Source organism: Euprymna scolopes, chromosome 1 (assembly GCF_053919585.1).
Source record: "Euprymna scolopes isolate OS-2025 chromosome 1, ASM5391958v1, whole genome shotgun sequence".
NCBI classification, from domain to species: Eukaryota; Metazoa; Mollusca; class Cephalopoda; order Sepiida; family Sepiolidae; genus Euprymna; species Euprymna scolopes.
Genome location: NC_136482.1, coordinates 14,416,668 through 14,430,975, shown reverse-complemented (window position 1 = coordinate 14,430,975; position 14,308 = coordinate 14,416,668). Strand labels below are relative to the sequence as shown.

Sequence of the window (14,308 nt, the reverse complement as noted above, 5' to 3'; positions counted from 1 at the left end):
AAAAATAGATATAGGTCGTTCTCGATGGTCGAACATGCAAAAAACACCTCATTAATGCAGAGGTAAATAATTGGACCTTTTTTTTTTAACACAGTGATCACCACTTATCAAGGCCCGGAAGGCACTCAGGGATAAGGGTTATTGCAAGTACATTACGTTAGTGTGGAGATTTGATGAAGTGTTTACTTAAGAGGGCGGTTCATTAGGAATTTGTTAACATTGAACTTGAAGACATCCAAGTTGTAGTCCGGTGGGGAGCAGGCAGACGGAACAGACCTACGAGAGTCGTTTAAAAATAAAGTCTCTTATTTTAATTCAAGAATTCCTTCCTCCAGGGATATCTCCAAAGAAGACACCAAACGTCCCTATATGTGCTTTAGAGTAGTGCTTATTCATAGCCCAGCATTTATTTTTGCCCTCTCTTGATGCCTCCGTTCAGTCTCGAAAGACAAAGGATACCCCCTATATGGGCAGTTGCGCGTGTAATTGTGTGGCAAGGGTTGCGTAATTCCCAACCACACCTCTCTTGAATCGGCATTGCTTTAGTCCAGTGGCAAGGAGAAGACCAGGACGACTGGAAACAATGCCAAGATAAGCGGACAGCACATACAGCATCTGGAAGTTCCAAATAGTCACCCATCTGGTACTGGCCAGGCACATCGTTGCTTAACTTCGGTTATCTGATGGGAACCAGTGCGTCAAACGTGATTATGCCGGAATAGCTAAACAACATAACATTAACGCAAGGGTGACCCAGGAGTCAATACTAGGATTTACGAGGGGCATTCCAAAAGTAAAGCCTCCTATTTTTTCTAACTAAAAAAATCGAAGAGCTACAAAGAAGGGAGTCGTATTATTAAAACGAGCGACGTTTGTGCTCTAGAATATATTTTCTACATAGTCACCACCATTCTCAATGCACTTTTACTAGAAATTGAATGACGCATCTCTCCTTCTAATGCACATCCATGACAGGGGTTGCTTTCCTAGAGTCTCACATCGTTGATACTTGCAACAGAGAGATGAAACTTTCAGGTGAAGAATGCATAAGTTGAGTCATCATAACAATGCAATTTGTAATCCCGCCTGATCCATTCGAGTGAATAGAAAAATAGGAGGCACTACTTTTGGAACGCCCCTCGTTTATTATTCCCGATGTACGTCTGAGATTTGCTCATTATATCGCGAACTATTCTCGACAGGCGTACAAATGTTCATGTGTTGCATTTCGTACATCTCTCTCGGATCAGTTGAAATATGCAGTTAATCTAGAAGTTGACCCTGGTTCAATTGAACTCTCGAGAAGGGTGCTATCAGCTAGAATAATCAATGTTTGGAAAGGAAATAAGCTTTTTCTTGGTAACATTGAATGTTTCTATCCAATTTTGGTTCCATTCTACATGGGATTTTTCATAGAATTCAAAGACAGGCATGACTGTGTAGATAAAGCAGTGCACTGGCCACTCAACAAGCGACCGCGCATCAAACATGAGTACAAATGGTACAAACACAACCAAGTACTGGAAAACGAAAAACACAAAATCCTTCAGGACATGAAGGTACAAACAGATAAACTCATCCAAGCAAGAGGACCGGACGTCATAATAATTAACAAGAATAAAGAAATTGCAAAATTATAGATTTTACCGTCCCATCATTCCACAGGGTGACGATCAAAGAGCCAGAAAAACGAAACAAATGCGAGGGACTTTCTAGAGAACTGAAATGAATATTTACCGGGAAGAAAATGAATATAATGCCAATAATTATATGAGCACTAGAACCAATCCAAGAGAACCGGGGAAAAAGACTAGGAAAATCGAAATCAATAGGAAGACTGGGGCTATACAACGGTGATACTGAAAATAGCTGAAATCTTAAGGCAAATCCTCGAAAGTGGAAACTAATCCACATAAGCTGCAAACGCTAACCAACCACATTGAAACTAAAATAGAAATAAAATTAAAAGAAACAAAGGAACACTAGAAACCTGAAACCGCAAAATTATAATTTAACTATACCCCCCCCCCATGATGGTGTCGGCATCGATTAACATTAAACCAAATAATCGTGAAAAGTAAAAGAGGATGGAAACACAGAGAAGAAAAAAACACTAACCAAACGTCCATTGGATGAGTGCAAAGAAAACTGGGACCTGGAGCAGACTTGTTACCACATAAATCTCAGTGAAGGCCAGTAGCCGCTGCTAGTGAGAAGTTAATGGCAAGCGGCTGTTGCGATAATACAAAGACAATAATTTAAGAAGAAATTTTAAGAAGAAAATTTGCAAAGGAAATCGAAAGAGGGGGAGTCCTGGAAATTACTGATTCATAACCCGGGTTCGTATATGTTTTACTGATGAGCACAAATGAGGGCGAAACTCGAGTCTAGTTTATCTGTTGTTTGTATATCTTATTCCGTGTGTCTCTTTGTTGGTATCTATGTATGTAATCGCGATATATCTAGTATGTGTGCATATATACGCGATAAATGTTACCATACGTTTTTATTCTGTTATTTTGGTTTTCTCGGACCGATTCTTCCCGTCACTCATGATGAAATGTAAAGAGCATTTAACACGAAAACACGACGCCTATTTTCTGGCAAAGATCACTCTATTTCGTCTACGAGTGAACTTGGGGGACCCCTCGCATTGTTGACTCTAGCTGTTTTTGCGTTTTTTTCCCCAACTCATTTTTGCGCCAATCTCAGCGCATCTGTTCCACCCAAAATTGGAAACCAGACTGACTTGCATGTGAAAGAAAATAAACCTTCCTATCTTTCTTTTATGCTCTCCCGCTTTTTTCTTTCTTTCTTTCCACGTTTTCTTTCACACGAACTGAATGAACTATTTGAGGTGCAAGCGACGACCTCAACTGCAGAGGTTCACACACGTCAGCCTTAACTCTCAAACTCTTTTTGTACTAACCAACTTTCACTACAAAATCATAATTTTCAACATGCCGTGTAACCTGGGATTGATTACGTATCACTAGGATTCCCGACTTGCAACTTTCGTGACTTGTATGAGCTGCGAATTGATTGATTCTAGAAATACAGGGTTGAATGATAAATCTATCGCCTAAAAAATCAAAGCTGCAGCTTTATTTTATAACTTTTATTGAAAAAAATCAATTCAGGTAAATTGATTATGTAGTAGAGCTGACATTAATACAATGTAGTCGCCTTCAGCCTCAATCACCACCCCGATATCGGCCCAGAACTGAGAGTATGCTTTTTCCACAAGCGCCGGCGGGAGCTCGGTGAGTTCGACGAATACTCGACGGCTGGCAGCGATCATGCTGGCTTTGGTGTTGCGAGAGGTCATGATGTTCTCGACGTATGACAAAAGGAAGTACTCCAGCAGGTTCAGATAGGGGAGGGGAGGGGCTGGTGAGATGGATCCAAAGTCGTAGCACTCCTTCTTAAGCGAAGCCTGGGTTTTTTTTAGGCTTGTAGGCCGGCACTGAGCCCTACTGCTACACCCAGGATATGCCAGCGGCCACCTGATTGCACCAGAGATCACTGCACTCTTTAGCACATCCAGGTACACTTTGGTTATGACTTTAAAGCTAACTTCGAAGGTGTGAGGTAGCATGATGTGACCCTCATTGGAAACCACAACAAAGGCCATAACTGTGGGCGGAAATTTCGTTGAGCTGTGCCATAAAGCGTTGAACCGCCCGGATTTGCATTTTGAGGGTACTGGTAATCATCCTGTTGCCATAACTTGGATTGGTAGAGGGTATGAGTTCTACAGCGGCGCATCTCTGACCTCGCTCGCTGCACATTCGTCTATTTTCAGACATGATAGGAGGCTCCTATCTCTGTTAAGTACACAACTGGCCAACTATTAGATGGTCATCAACAAAAAGAAAACCGGTTTTCATTAAACGGAAATGGAATATATTTGAAAATTTTTCGGGGGGGGGGTTACAAAATTTAATAATGGCTAAATACAGACCAATCAACATGATGATTTAAAAAATGAAAAAAAAAGTTAGCTAATCAGGTTTCGTTTCTCGCTCAACAGAGCTAACTCGAGGAAAATACGATTAAAAAAAGTCATGAATATAGCGGGGGGAGGAAAAAAAAGCAAAAAATAAACGGGAAAAAATTACAGAGCGACTAAATTAAGCCCTAAAAGATTTTCTTTTTGCTTGCATAGAGAAGGTCTCAAGACTTTATAAGAATAGTCTCTAGAATTTTTAAATGAAGAGGGGAGTGCGACTTACATGTCAGCACTGAAATTCGTGGCACACGCATGGTTATTTATGATATGATCGCAAATCGCAGAACCATACGTATTATCCAGAACATCCGAGGGTGAAAATTTGCATAACGAATCTTTGATGGTACATGTTTCAAACGGAAATCCAATCTTTGCAATGTTCGCCCAACACAGTGTGCACTGTATCTACATTTAAATAAATAAATAATAGAATTATTATGATGTGGGGGGGGGAGACCATCTTTGCAAATGAACGACAACAAAGATCTGATTGAAAAAACAACACGTGGATTCGATGCAAAATAACACCGTTGCACAGACAAAAAGAGATTTGCTTCGCAAATCGGTCGCTGATATTACCTAGCCAAGGTAAACAGGACGTCTTTTTTATATATAGGAATCACCACTTATCAAGGCTTAGAGATAACTCGAGGACAAGGGTTAAGAGTGTACCGTAGTCAATTGGATAATATAGTAATCGTTAGTAATGGAAATTCGGTAAATTTGTTAACTTAAGTGGAACGGCTACTAATCAAGAACTTGTTTACGTTGGACTTGAACACAACCATATTGTAGTCTGCTGGAAAGCAGGAAAACGGAAGACTATTCCACAGGCGTGCAGTTCTAAGAAAGAAGTTTTGTTCATGGAATCTACGTTTAGGTTTAGGCACAGATAAAGAGTGGGGGAATTATTGATTGTGTTTTCAGCTAGACGATTGTTTCTTGTGAAAGTTTGGCGAGAGGGACCATAGATTGAAGCTCAGTCGAGCACTTGCCATGAAAACAACGATAAAGCAGAGACAAACTCACAACAACTCTTCTGTGAGATAGAGGTTGCAGGGAAGAGAAAAGGATATCTCCTATGAGGATACGAAGTCTATTTTGAACTCTATCAAGGCATGACAAGTCCTTTCTAGCAGCTTCTGTCCAGATGTGGCAACAGTACTTCATCCTTGGACGTACCTGTGAGATATCTACTGGATCGATAGAAGGATCCCACCATTTTTCCAGCGGCCTTGGGAACAGATTTGATGTATATGTTCCATTTCAGATCATGAGTAAAGGTCAATCCCAGAAGCTATGAACTATAATTTCTTTAGGTTTATAAAAATTGGAAACTTTCTTGTTAATAGTAGTTTCAACAATATCTAAGGGATAACCCTTGTTACAAAGGGTCTTAGTAATAAATTTAAGCTCGTCATCCAAATTAACTTTAGAAACAATCATCAAGGCCCTATGTGCTAAAGTCTTAATTAGATTGTATTTTTGGTTTGTATGACACAAAGAGTCCCAACACGTATAGAGACCTATAAAGGTTGGTTTATGATAAACAAAAATAAGAAAACACGAGGATGTCTTGGACATAAGAACATCCAAAAACTGAAGAGTAGAATTCGTTTCCTTGTCTACCGTAAACTTAAGGGCTGAATGAACGTTATTGAGCGACACACACGCACGCACGCACGCACACGCGCACACACACACACACACACACGCGCGTTGTCAAATAAGCAAAAAATGTTATCAACGTAACGAAAGTAAATGTTTGGTTTATGCAAAAATAAAACACAAATACAATATATATATATACATATATATATATATATATTGTATCTGTATTTTATTTTTTCAAATTAATTATTCCGAGGAAGTTTTAAAATAAAAACGAAACCCTTGTAAACATATACTGTTGGTTTTTTTTTTTTTCATCTCTCCATCAAGTTGGAATATTATTTCCATAATTTTCAATGCACACACACACACACACACACACACACACACACACACACACACACACACACACACACACACACACACACACACACACATATATATATAATTGCAATAATGGATAAATCAGATTACGATGAGATGTTATTCATTTTCGACGATACTTTCAAAGTCTGCCGAGTTGACGGATAATACTTGCAAAAATTATGTCAAAAATGTAAAAAGGTCTACTTGATTATTTAAAAAGAACCTTTTGACAGATTAGACCCTTTGGGTCACAACGTCCCAGATTGTATGGTCTCTCTAAAATACACAAGCAAGGTGTTCCACTGAGACCTAATATATATATATATATATATATATATATATATATATATATATATATATATATATATATATATATATATTTTTTTTTTTTTTCTGCCCAACATTCTTTAGCTACGTGGCTTTTAGAAATTTTGTAACCTGTGCGTGAATTATAGACCACGCACTGTATTCCTGACTCCTAGCGGTTTATTAATCTATTTGTGGGTTGGATTCGTGTTCGGAAACATCCTTTATGTGTTCATTTGATGTCTCTAGTCTTTTTTACTGATATACCATTAGATGAGACTATACGTATTCGTACCGATGTTGTGGTCGCCTAACTTCTCCTAGCTTTTCCAAAGAAATATCGAATGAACTTATTGTAATGTGTACTAAATTAGTGTAGTTTAACTTCGCTGATATAATATCAGTACTGTCAGTTCAACTGGGTTTCAATGCTCTTAACTTTAGCTGATCTCTCCGTCGGTTATTACGAATCTGTTCTATTTAATTCTGGAACGATTCCCACCATATACTTCATATTTTTTGTTATGTTTTCATCGTAAAGTGAAGTGTTAGTATTTTTTAATAGATTGAAGCATGGGGCTTTGAAGTTCACTATGGAAAGTGAAAAAGATAACACTCTTCCCTTCTTGGATGTTCTTGTTGAACGTTCAAGAGGTGGCTTTCTCATTACCATTTACAGGAAGACGACTTTTCCTGATTTGTATGTGAACTGGTCTTCTTTTGTACCTAAATCATGTAAGGTCGGCTTAATTTATACACTGGTACATCGAGCTCTCATGATATGTTCACTTAACACATTAGACCCCGGACATGATAAGATCAGAGAAATATTTACCAATAACAGTTATCCATTAGACCTTATTGATGATTGCATTAACAAAAATGATTTTAAATTCCCTAAAAATTCCAGGCCCGTGAAGTGTTCGGTTTATATAAAACTACAATGTATAGGAGACAAGCACTAAATTTTCTAAACATATTGTTAAAAATGTTTCTAATTGCTTCTACTCTGTTTTCTTGTGTGTGATATACACTATGAGGCCTGCTTTTCCTTCTTTTTGCAAGGATAGCTAGCCCTACATCCCAAATAGTAATATTGCTTATAATTAAAATGCCAGTGTGATGCTGGTTATGTCGGGCGAACATCTTATCTTTTGCTAACTCGTATAAACCCGCACGTTTCATCCAAGATTAGACAAGGGGGGATAGAATCTAGTAGTCTCCATTCTTCTGCAACCTTGGACTCTACTATTTGCAAGCATTTGGTTGATAATCCATGCTGTGCCGATAAGTATAAAATAGAATGGTTCGAGGTATAACATAGAGCAGACTCCAAAAAACATGTAAAGATTAAGGAGTCTGTCGCTATTGCGACCCGAAAACCTTTTCTTTAAGTATTTATACGCCATTGTTTCGTTAAGTCAGTTATAAGTAACTAGAGATCTCTTCAGGCAATAATGCTTATAATGCAAAAGTACTTTTAGCCCTCATTACAAAATTAATTTTGTATAAGCAGTATCGCCTGAAGAGGTCTCTAGTAATTTGCAACTGGCTGACCAAAGCGTGCTCATGAATGTATGGCGACATACAAATGCTTATGTAAACAAATAGAGAGAGTGTATATATATATATATATGTATGTATATATATATATATATATATATATATACATTTTTGTGTGTGTATGTATGTATGTGTGTGTACGTACGTACGTGCGTGCGTGCGTGCGCACGTGTGTGTGCGTGTGATGAAAATTATGAAAATAATATCTACACCTGATGGACAGATAAGCAAGAAACAAACAAAAATTATATGTTCATCGACGTTTTATCTTTATTTCAAGACTTCGTCGGGATAATTAGTTTGAAGAAATAACATATCAGTACAATACTTGAATATATATATATATATATATATATATATATATATATATATATATATTCAGAATGCGAGAGAATATATAATTATTTCCACAGCCAGAAAACGTCGCAGCTCACTAGAGCAATGACAGTCAACAAACCCGAAGTCTAAAACTCAAGTTTTGCCCTCCATTTTTGGCTCATCAGTTCGATACATTGGAACTCGGGATTTGCAAGTGGCTCGGGTTTCCAATACTCTATCACATCTCAAATGTCAACATATAAAAAGCGTCTCCAACACCTTCTGCCATTGATGTTTTTTTTTCGGTATGGAATTGACAAATAAATCTCTTTATGCATACACCAGTATATCGCATTCTCTTGTTTATAATTCTACGAAAAAAAAATACGTTAATGACAGGAGGTTTCAGAGATGCTTTTTATATGTAGACATTTAAAAGTCTAATGTTTCTCATATATATTGTGATGGTACCACGAGCCTGTTTCTTGACGAGAACCTCCCTGTACGGTACCAAGGTTGGAGTTCTCAGAGAAAATCCCAAGGCCGGGCACGCGTTTTAAGAAAAAGAAAAGTTTGACGGGTACCGACTGCAAATTATGCGGTCTCTATGGTACAGTGTCCAGGTTCAGACCAGAATCGTCGTGGAATATACTCGAGGCATTCACGGGCGGCAATGTAAGGCAAACAAAAGAGACACAAGTCAACACGGGTATGAGAGTTATTAAATCAACAATTTATTTAAACAAATTGAACCGGGTAAAATGTAACTACGAAAACAGAACATGTAACTGAAATCATAACTGAAATAACATGAAAAAAAAGAATAAAAGAATACATACATGCAGACAATGATTTGGGACAAGGAGAGGGGGGGTGAGTGATATTTCGATTGTCTTAGGGAGGTTCTTTTTGTTCTCTTCGATGAGAATCAACGAGATATGAGTGATACTCAGAGAGGGGGGGGTCACACTGAAAGTCTCAAGATATAGAGGTAGTTTTTCCCTCTTTCCTCTATTTTTTTTATGTTCTTTTCTTTCCCCCTTTTTTTCTTCTTCCTTTTTTTCCTTTTTTATAGTCAATGATATGTTACTTATGGGCCGATCAACAGGGGGGGGGGATTCAGCATTTAGGAAAAAACCTTAGTTCGAGGGTTGCTTTTCTTTTCCCCATTTTTTTTTCTTTTTCTTTTTCCCTTTTTTTTCATGGGGCATTCAACAGTTCACATAATTGATCGAGCAAAACAATTTAGAAAGAGTTACTTAACTTCTTTTGTTGAGTCGACGTTCAATTCACCCGAAGCTTCTTTCCCTTTTATGAGGTGCTGGTTTGAAGGATCGATTCTCGTAAATTCCAATCCATTTATGCTAAGGTGGATATATGTTATTCCTTTTCAGCACGGCGTGAATGCCAATCGATTAGTGCCAAGGTGGGTATATATTGTTCCTTTGTGGCACGATACGAGTCGACGAGATGTTTTTCTTTTTTCTTTTTTTTTTTTTCACCATGCGAATCAACCGCGGTGTTTCCATTTTTCGAGCAGAATGCCCCCACACATGTTTCCGTGTCCACCGCCTTCTTCGAACTGCTTTGATTCTCTCGCGTTTTTCTTGTTGGCGACAGTTGAAGGTCATTGCGTTGGTGTAGAAATCTAGGTCGCTCGGCCAGCCTCATTTTGACTCCGTCTGCCTAGGATTGGGTGTGGGAAGGGGTGTCTGCTTAATTGATATATATGAAGGGTGTGAAAATGTTTCTCTTAACACCTTCCTCCATAAGAAAAAAAAAAGAGAATTGTTCCTCTTTTTTTTTATATTTATATGTATTTAAAATAAAATTACTCGTATGAGACAAGAAAATAATATTTGAGATTAAGGACACCAACTTGTGTCACTCTAAAGAAATGATGTTCGTGGAGTTTCCATCACTTTTTCCTACAGCTATTTTATGAATTTTCCCCCCGCCCCTTTTCTTCTCTTTCTGTTTCGAATCTACGTGATAAGGCGTCCGCTATTACGTTATCCCGACCCCTTACGTGTCTGATGTCTAGGTCGAATTCCTGCAATATGAGACTCCAGGAGAGTACTCGCCGGTTTTTATTTTTCATTCTATTGACGTATATCAATGGGTTGTGGTCTGTGTATAGGATAGTCGGGCCATGCACCGAGGATACATAGACTTCAAAATGAGATAAACTCATCACTAACGCCAAAGCTTCCTTCTCTATTGTGGAGTAGAATTTTTGAAACTTGCTCAGTTTCTTTGAGTAGTAACTGACTGGGTGTAGTTGATCATCCTCCCCCATTTGTAACAGTACTGCTCCTATCCCGCTATTGTTGGCATCTACCGCCACACTGAAGGGTTTGTCAAACGATGGAGCCTTTAACACTGGCTCGCTGCTTAACATTAGCTTGATCTTCTCAGCTGCTTCTTGACATTCGGGTGTCCATTGAAATCGCTTGTGCTTTTTCAACAGCTCTGTCAGTGGCGCATTGAGACATGCAAAATTCCTGCAGAACCGGCGGTAATACCCTGTCATGCCCAGGAATCTCCTTAAACTCCTAACATTTTTTGGTATGGGATAATTCTTTATCTCTTCTACTTTGGCCTTTGCTGGGGTGATCTTCCCATGGCCAACCACATGCCCTAGATATTTGACCTCGGCCTGGCAGAACTCTGTTTTAGCTAAGTTTATGGTTAATTTGGCCGTTCTTAACCTCTTAAATACTTTTTCAATTGTTTCGATATGTTCTGCCCATGTGTCATTGTAAATGACTATGTCATCGACATATGTATCTACGTTTTTAATCCCAGCAAGGCATGTGTTCATCAGTCTTACAAATGTTGCTTGGGAATTCTTCATCCCAAATGGCATTACGCGATATTGGTATGCTCCTTCTGGGGTTACAAACGCCGATATTTGCTTGGCTCTCTCGGTTAGAGGCACTGCCCAGTATCCCTTAAGAAGGTCGCATTTGGTGATGTATTTGGCATGTCCTATCTTATCTATACAGTCGTCTATTCGTGGCATAGGGTATGCGTCTGCCTTGGTTATCGCGTTCACTCTGCGATAATCTGTACAGAATCTCACTGTTCCGTCCGGTTTATCGACCAGCACGCACGGTGATGCCCATTCACTTTGACTGGGCTCTATTATCTCGTGTTCGAGCATGTAGTCTATCTCCGTTTTCATTATCTCTAATTTCTTCGGACTTATGCGATACGGATGTTGTTTAATTGGTTCGCTCTCCTTTAGCTCAACGTCGTGCACTATTGCTCTTGTGCGCGTAGGTGCGTCAGCAAATAGGTCGCTATATTCTGTTACCATTCCTTGTAACTTTTGCCCTTCTTTCGGCGGTAAGTGTGCAAGTTTGCACCCTAGGGTACTCATTATCTTCGAATTCTTTAACTTAATGGGTGAGTCCTTTTCTACAGGAAGATCTCTTTCGGGGTACTCATCACTTACAGCTTCATTGTGACACTGTGCTGTCAATATTGATTTTTCTCCCGCCCTCCTGAAATATTTTTTCATCATGTTCACATGACATACTTGAGTTTTGTTTCTACGCTTGGGGGTAGATATCTTATACTTTAGTGGGCTTATCTTTTCAGTAATTGTGTACGGTCCCTGATATTTCGACTTGAATGGTTGACCATTCAGGGGTATGAGTACTAACACTTCCTCTCCTTCTTCGAACTTTCTATCTACTGCCTTTTTATCGTATGTGGTCTTCATGACCCTCTGACTACTTTCTAGGTGGGTCTTAGCTAACTTCCGTGTTTCGGCTAAGGTTTGTCGCATTTTAGTGACGTAATCCGTCATGTTATTTGGCAAGGGTTCATCGCTGACCCATTTCTCTTTTATCATTTTTAATGGTCCTCGTACCTGATGACCGAAGACTAGATCGAAGGGACTGAACCCCAACGAGTCTTGGACGGCTTCTCGAGCTGCGAAAAGCACAAATGGGATCCCCTGATCCCATTCGGCATCGTGTTCCATACAATAGCCCCTGAGCATGGTTTTCAGGGTGGCGTGGAAGCGTTCCAGAGCCCCCTGCGATTGAGGGTGATAAGCGCTGGATTTTATGTGGGTGATTCCCAGTTGCTCCGTAGCCTGCTCGAATAGCCTCGACGTAAAATTAGATCCTTGGTCTGTCTGTATGGTTCTGGGTAGCCCCATTTTAGTGAAAAAGTTTATCAGGGCATCTACCACCTTTTTCGTTGATATGTTGCGCAGTGGGATCGCCTCTGGAAACCTTGTGGACGCGCACATTATAGTTAATATAAATTTGTGTCCTGTTTTGGTTTTGGGTAGCGGTCCTACACAGTCCACTATTACCCTACTAAACGGTTCTTCCACTGCCGGTATAGGTTGGAGTGGGGCCGGGAGAATATTCTGATTGGGTTTTCCAGTCTTTTGGCACGTCCCACAAGTTCTACAGAACGTTTTGACATCTCCCACGATTCCTGGCCAGTAGAAATGTCTGGTCAACTTTTCTAGGGTTTTGTTGACACCTAGGTGGCCCGCCAGTGGTATCTCATGTGCCACTTTCATGATATCCTCTCGATACATGTCGGGTACCATTACTTGTTCCCGCACAGTATCTCCCGACTCTCCCTTTGTCTTGGGGGCATTCCATTTCCTCATTAGTACGCCCCTATTGAGGAAATATTGACTTTTTGATTTGTTAGGATATTCTTCTCCAACCCGACAGAATAAGGGTTTTAGGTCGCCGTCATTCTGTTGCTCCTTGATCAGCACTTGTCGTGGCACGGGTAAACAAGGTTGGGGTGTTACCACCGGTCTCGGTTGTTTTTCCCCTGACGGCTTGTCTTCTACATTTCCCCTCTCTATCGCTCTACTTCTTGTGGTCACCCTATGGGTTTCCCGTCTTGATATTTCGCGATGTCATTTCCTAGTATCATGGCTACCCCTGTCATTGGTAATTCGTCAATTACGCCTACAGTTATTTCTCCTGAGCCCCAATCCGACACTAAGTGGACTTCAAATAGTGGAATCGTTATGGGTCTGTTTCCTATGCCCCTTATCGTGGTCGCTCTACCTGCGGCTCTTGTCGCTTCTTTAGGCATGCATCCCCTTTTCACTAGGGATTGGGATGCTCCCGTGTCCCTGAGAATGTTAATGGGTTCCCCTTGACCTTCCTTATCTCGCGCGATATATCCTTTCGATATGAAGGGTTCGTACGTTTCATCTATTCCCTGAGATATCGCCCCTTGTGGTTTGGCTGGGGTATTCCGATTCATCTCCGTGAATCGTTTCGCCTGACACTTCGCAGCTACATGACCTGGCTTCCCACAGTTGAAGCATACTATAGGTCTCACTTCCCGTCCCAGTACTGGTCGGTTGGTTGTGTTGAGGGGATTTCTGATGGGTACTCGTGGATTTTCGTACAGTGTCTTTACTGCACAATGTTCCCTGACCTGTGACTGCATGGGTCCCTGTAGTTTTGCCCTGCTTCTCTTGTGAGTCAATATGTATTCGTCGGCTGCCGTGGCTATATCGATTGCTGTTTTAGCCTTTTTGTCGGTCAGGTGTATCCTCATGTCATCGGGTATGCAGTTTTGAAATTCCTCAATTAACATGAGTTGTTTCAATTTGTTGAAGTTACCCTCTATGTTTTTGGCATTGCACCACCGATCAAAATAATTCTCTTTGAGTTTAACGAACTCTACGTAGGTTTGTCCCTCGCTTTTCTTTGAGTTTCTGAACTTCTGCTGATAAGCTTGTGGGACGAGTTCATAACTTTTAAGAATTGCTTCTTTTACTACCTCGTAATCGGCACAGTCTTCCGCTGGAAGTGCCGCATATGTCTTTTGGGCCTTACCGCTTAATGCCGTTTGTAACAGCATTGCCCAACACTCTTGTGGCCAGCCCATATTTAGGGCGGTTCTCTCGAAGTGCGCAAAGTAAGCGTCCGCCTCCTTTTCTACAAATTTTGGGACCAATCGCACTTGTTTAGTTATGTCGAATCTGTTTTGTCCGACTTGCTGTGGCTGGTGAGCTATACTTAATTCGCTCATCCTAATCTCTTGCTCGATTCGAGCTTTTTCTACCTCGGCTTTCGCCATTATTCTAGCTTTCTCTAATTCGACCTGATCAGGAGTCATGGTCGTTTT

The 14,308-nt window shown here is 40.2% G+C and overlaps 1 protein-coding gene across 1 annotated transcript; it reads right to left on the bottom strand.

Moving 5' to 3' along the window:
- Nucleotides 1-1,313: 1,313 nt before the first annotated feature.
- Nucleotides 1,314-12,818, bottom strand: LOC145279903 (uncharacterized). Its single transcript, XM_080131448.1, has 3 exons — nucleotides 12,097-12,818; nucleotides 10,899-11,685; nucleotides 1,314-1,520 (listed from the first exon to the last, which is right to left on the bottom strand). The coding sequence occupies exons 1-3, from the start codon at nucleotides 12,816-12,818 to the stop codon at nucleotides 1,314-1,316; spliced, it is 1,716 nt and encodes a 571-aa protein (XP_079987574.1).
- Nucleotides 12,819-14,308: the final 1,490 nt, after the last annotated feature.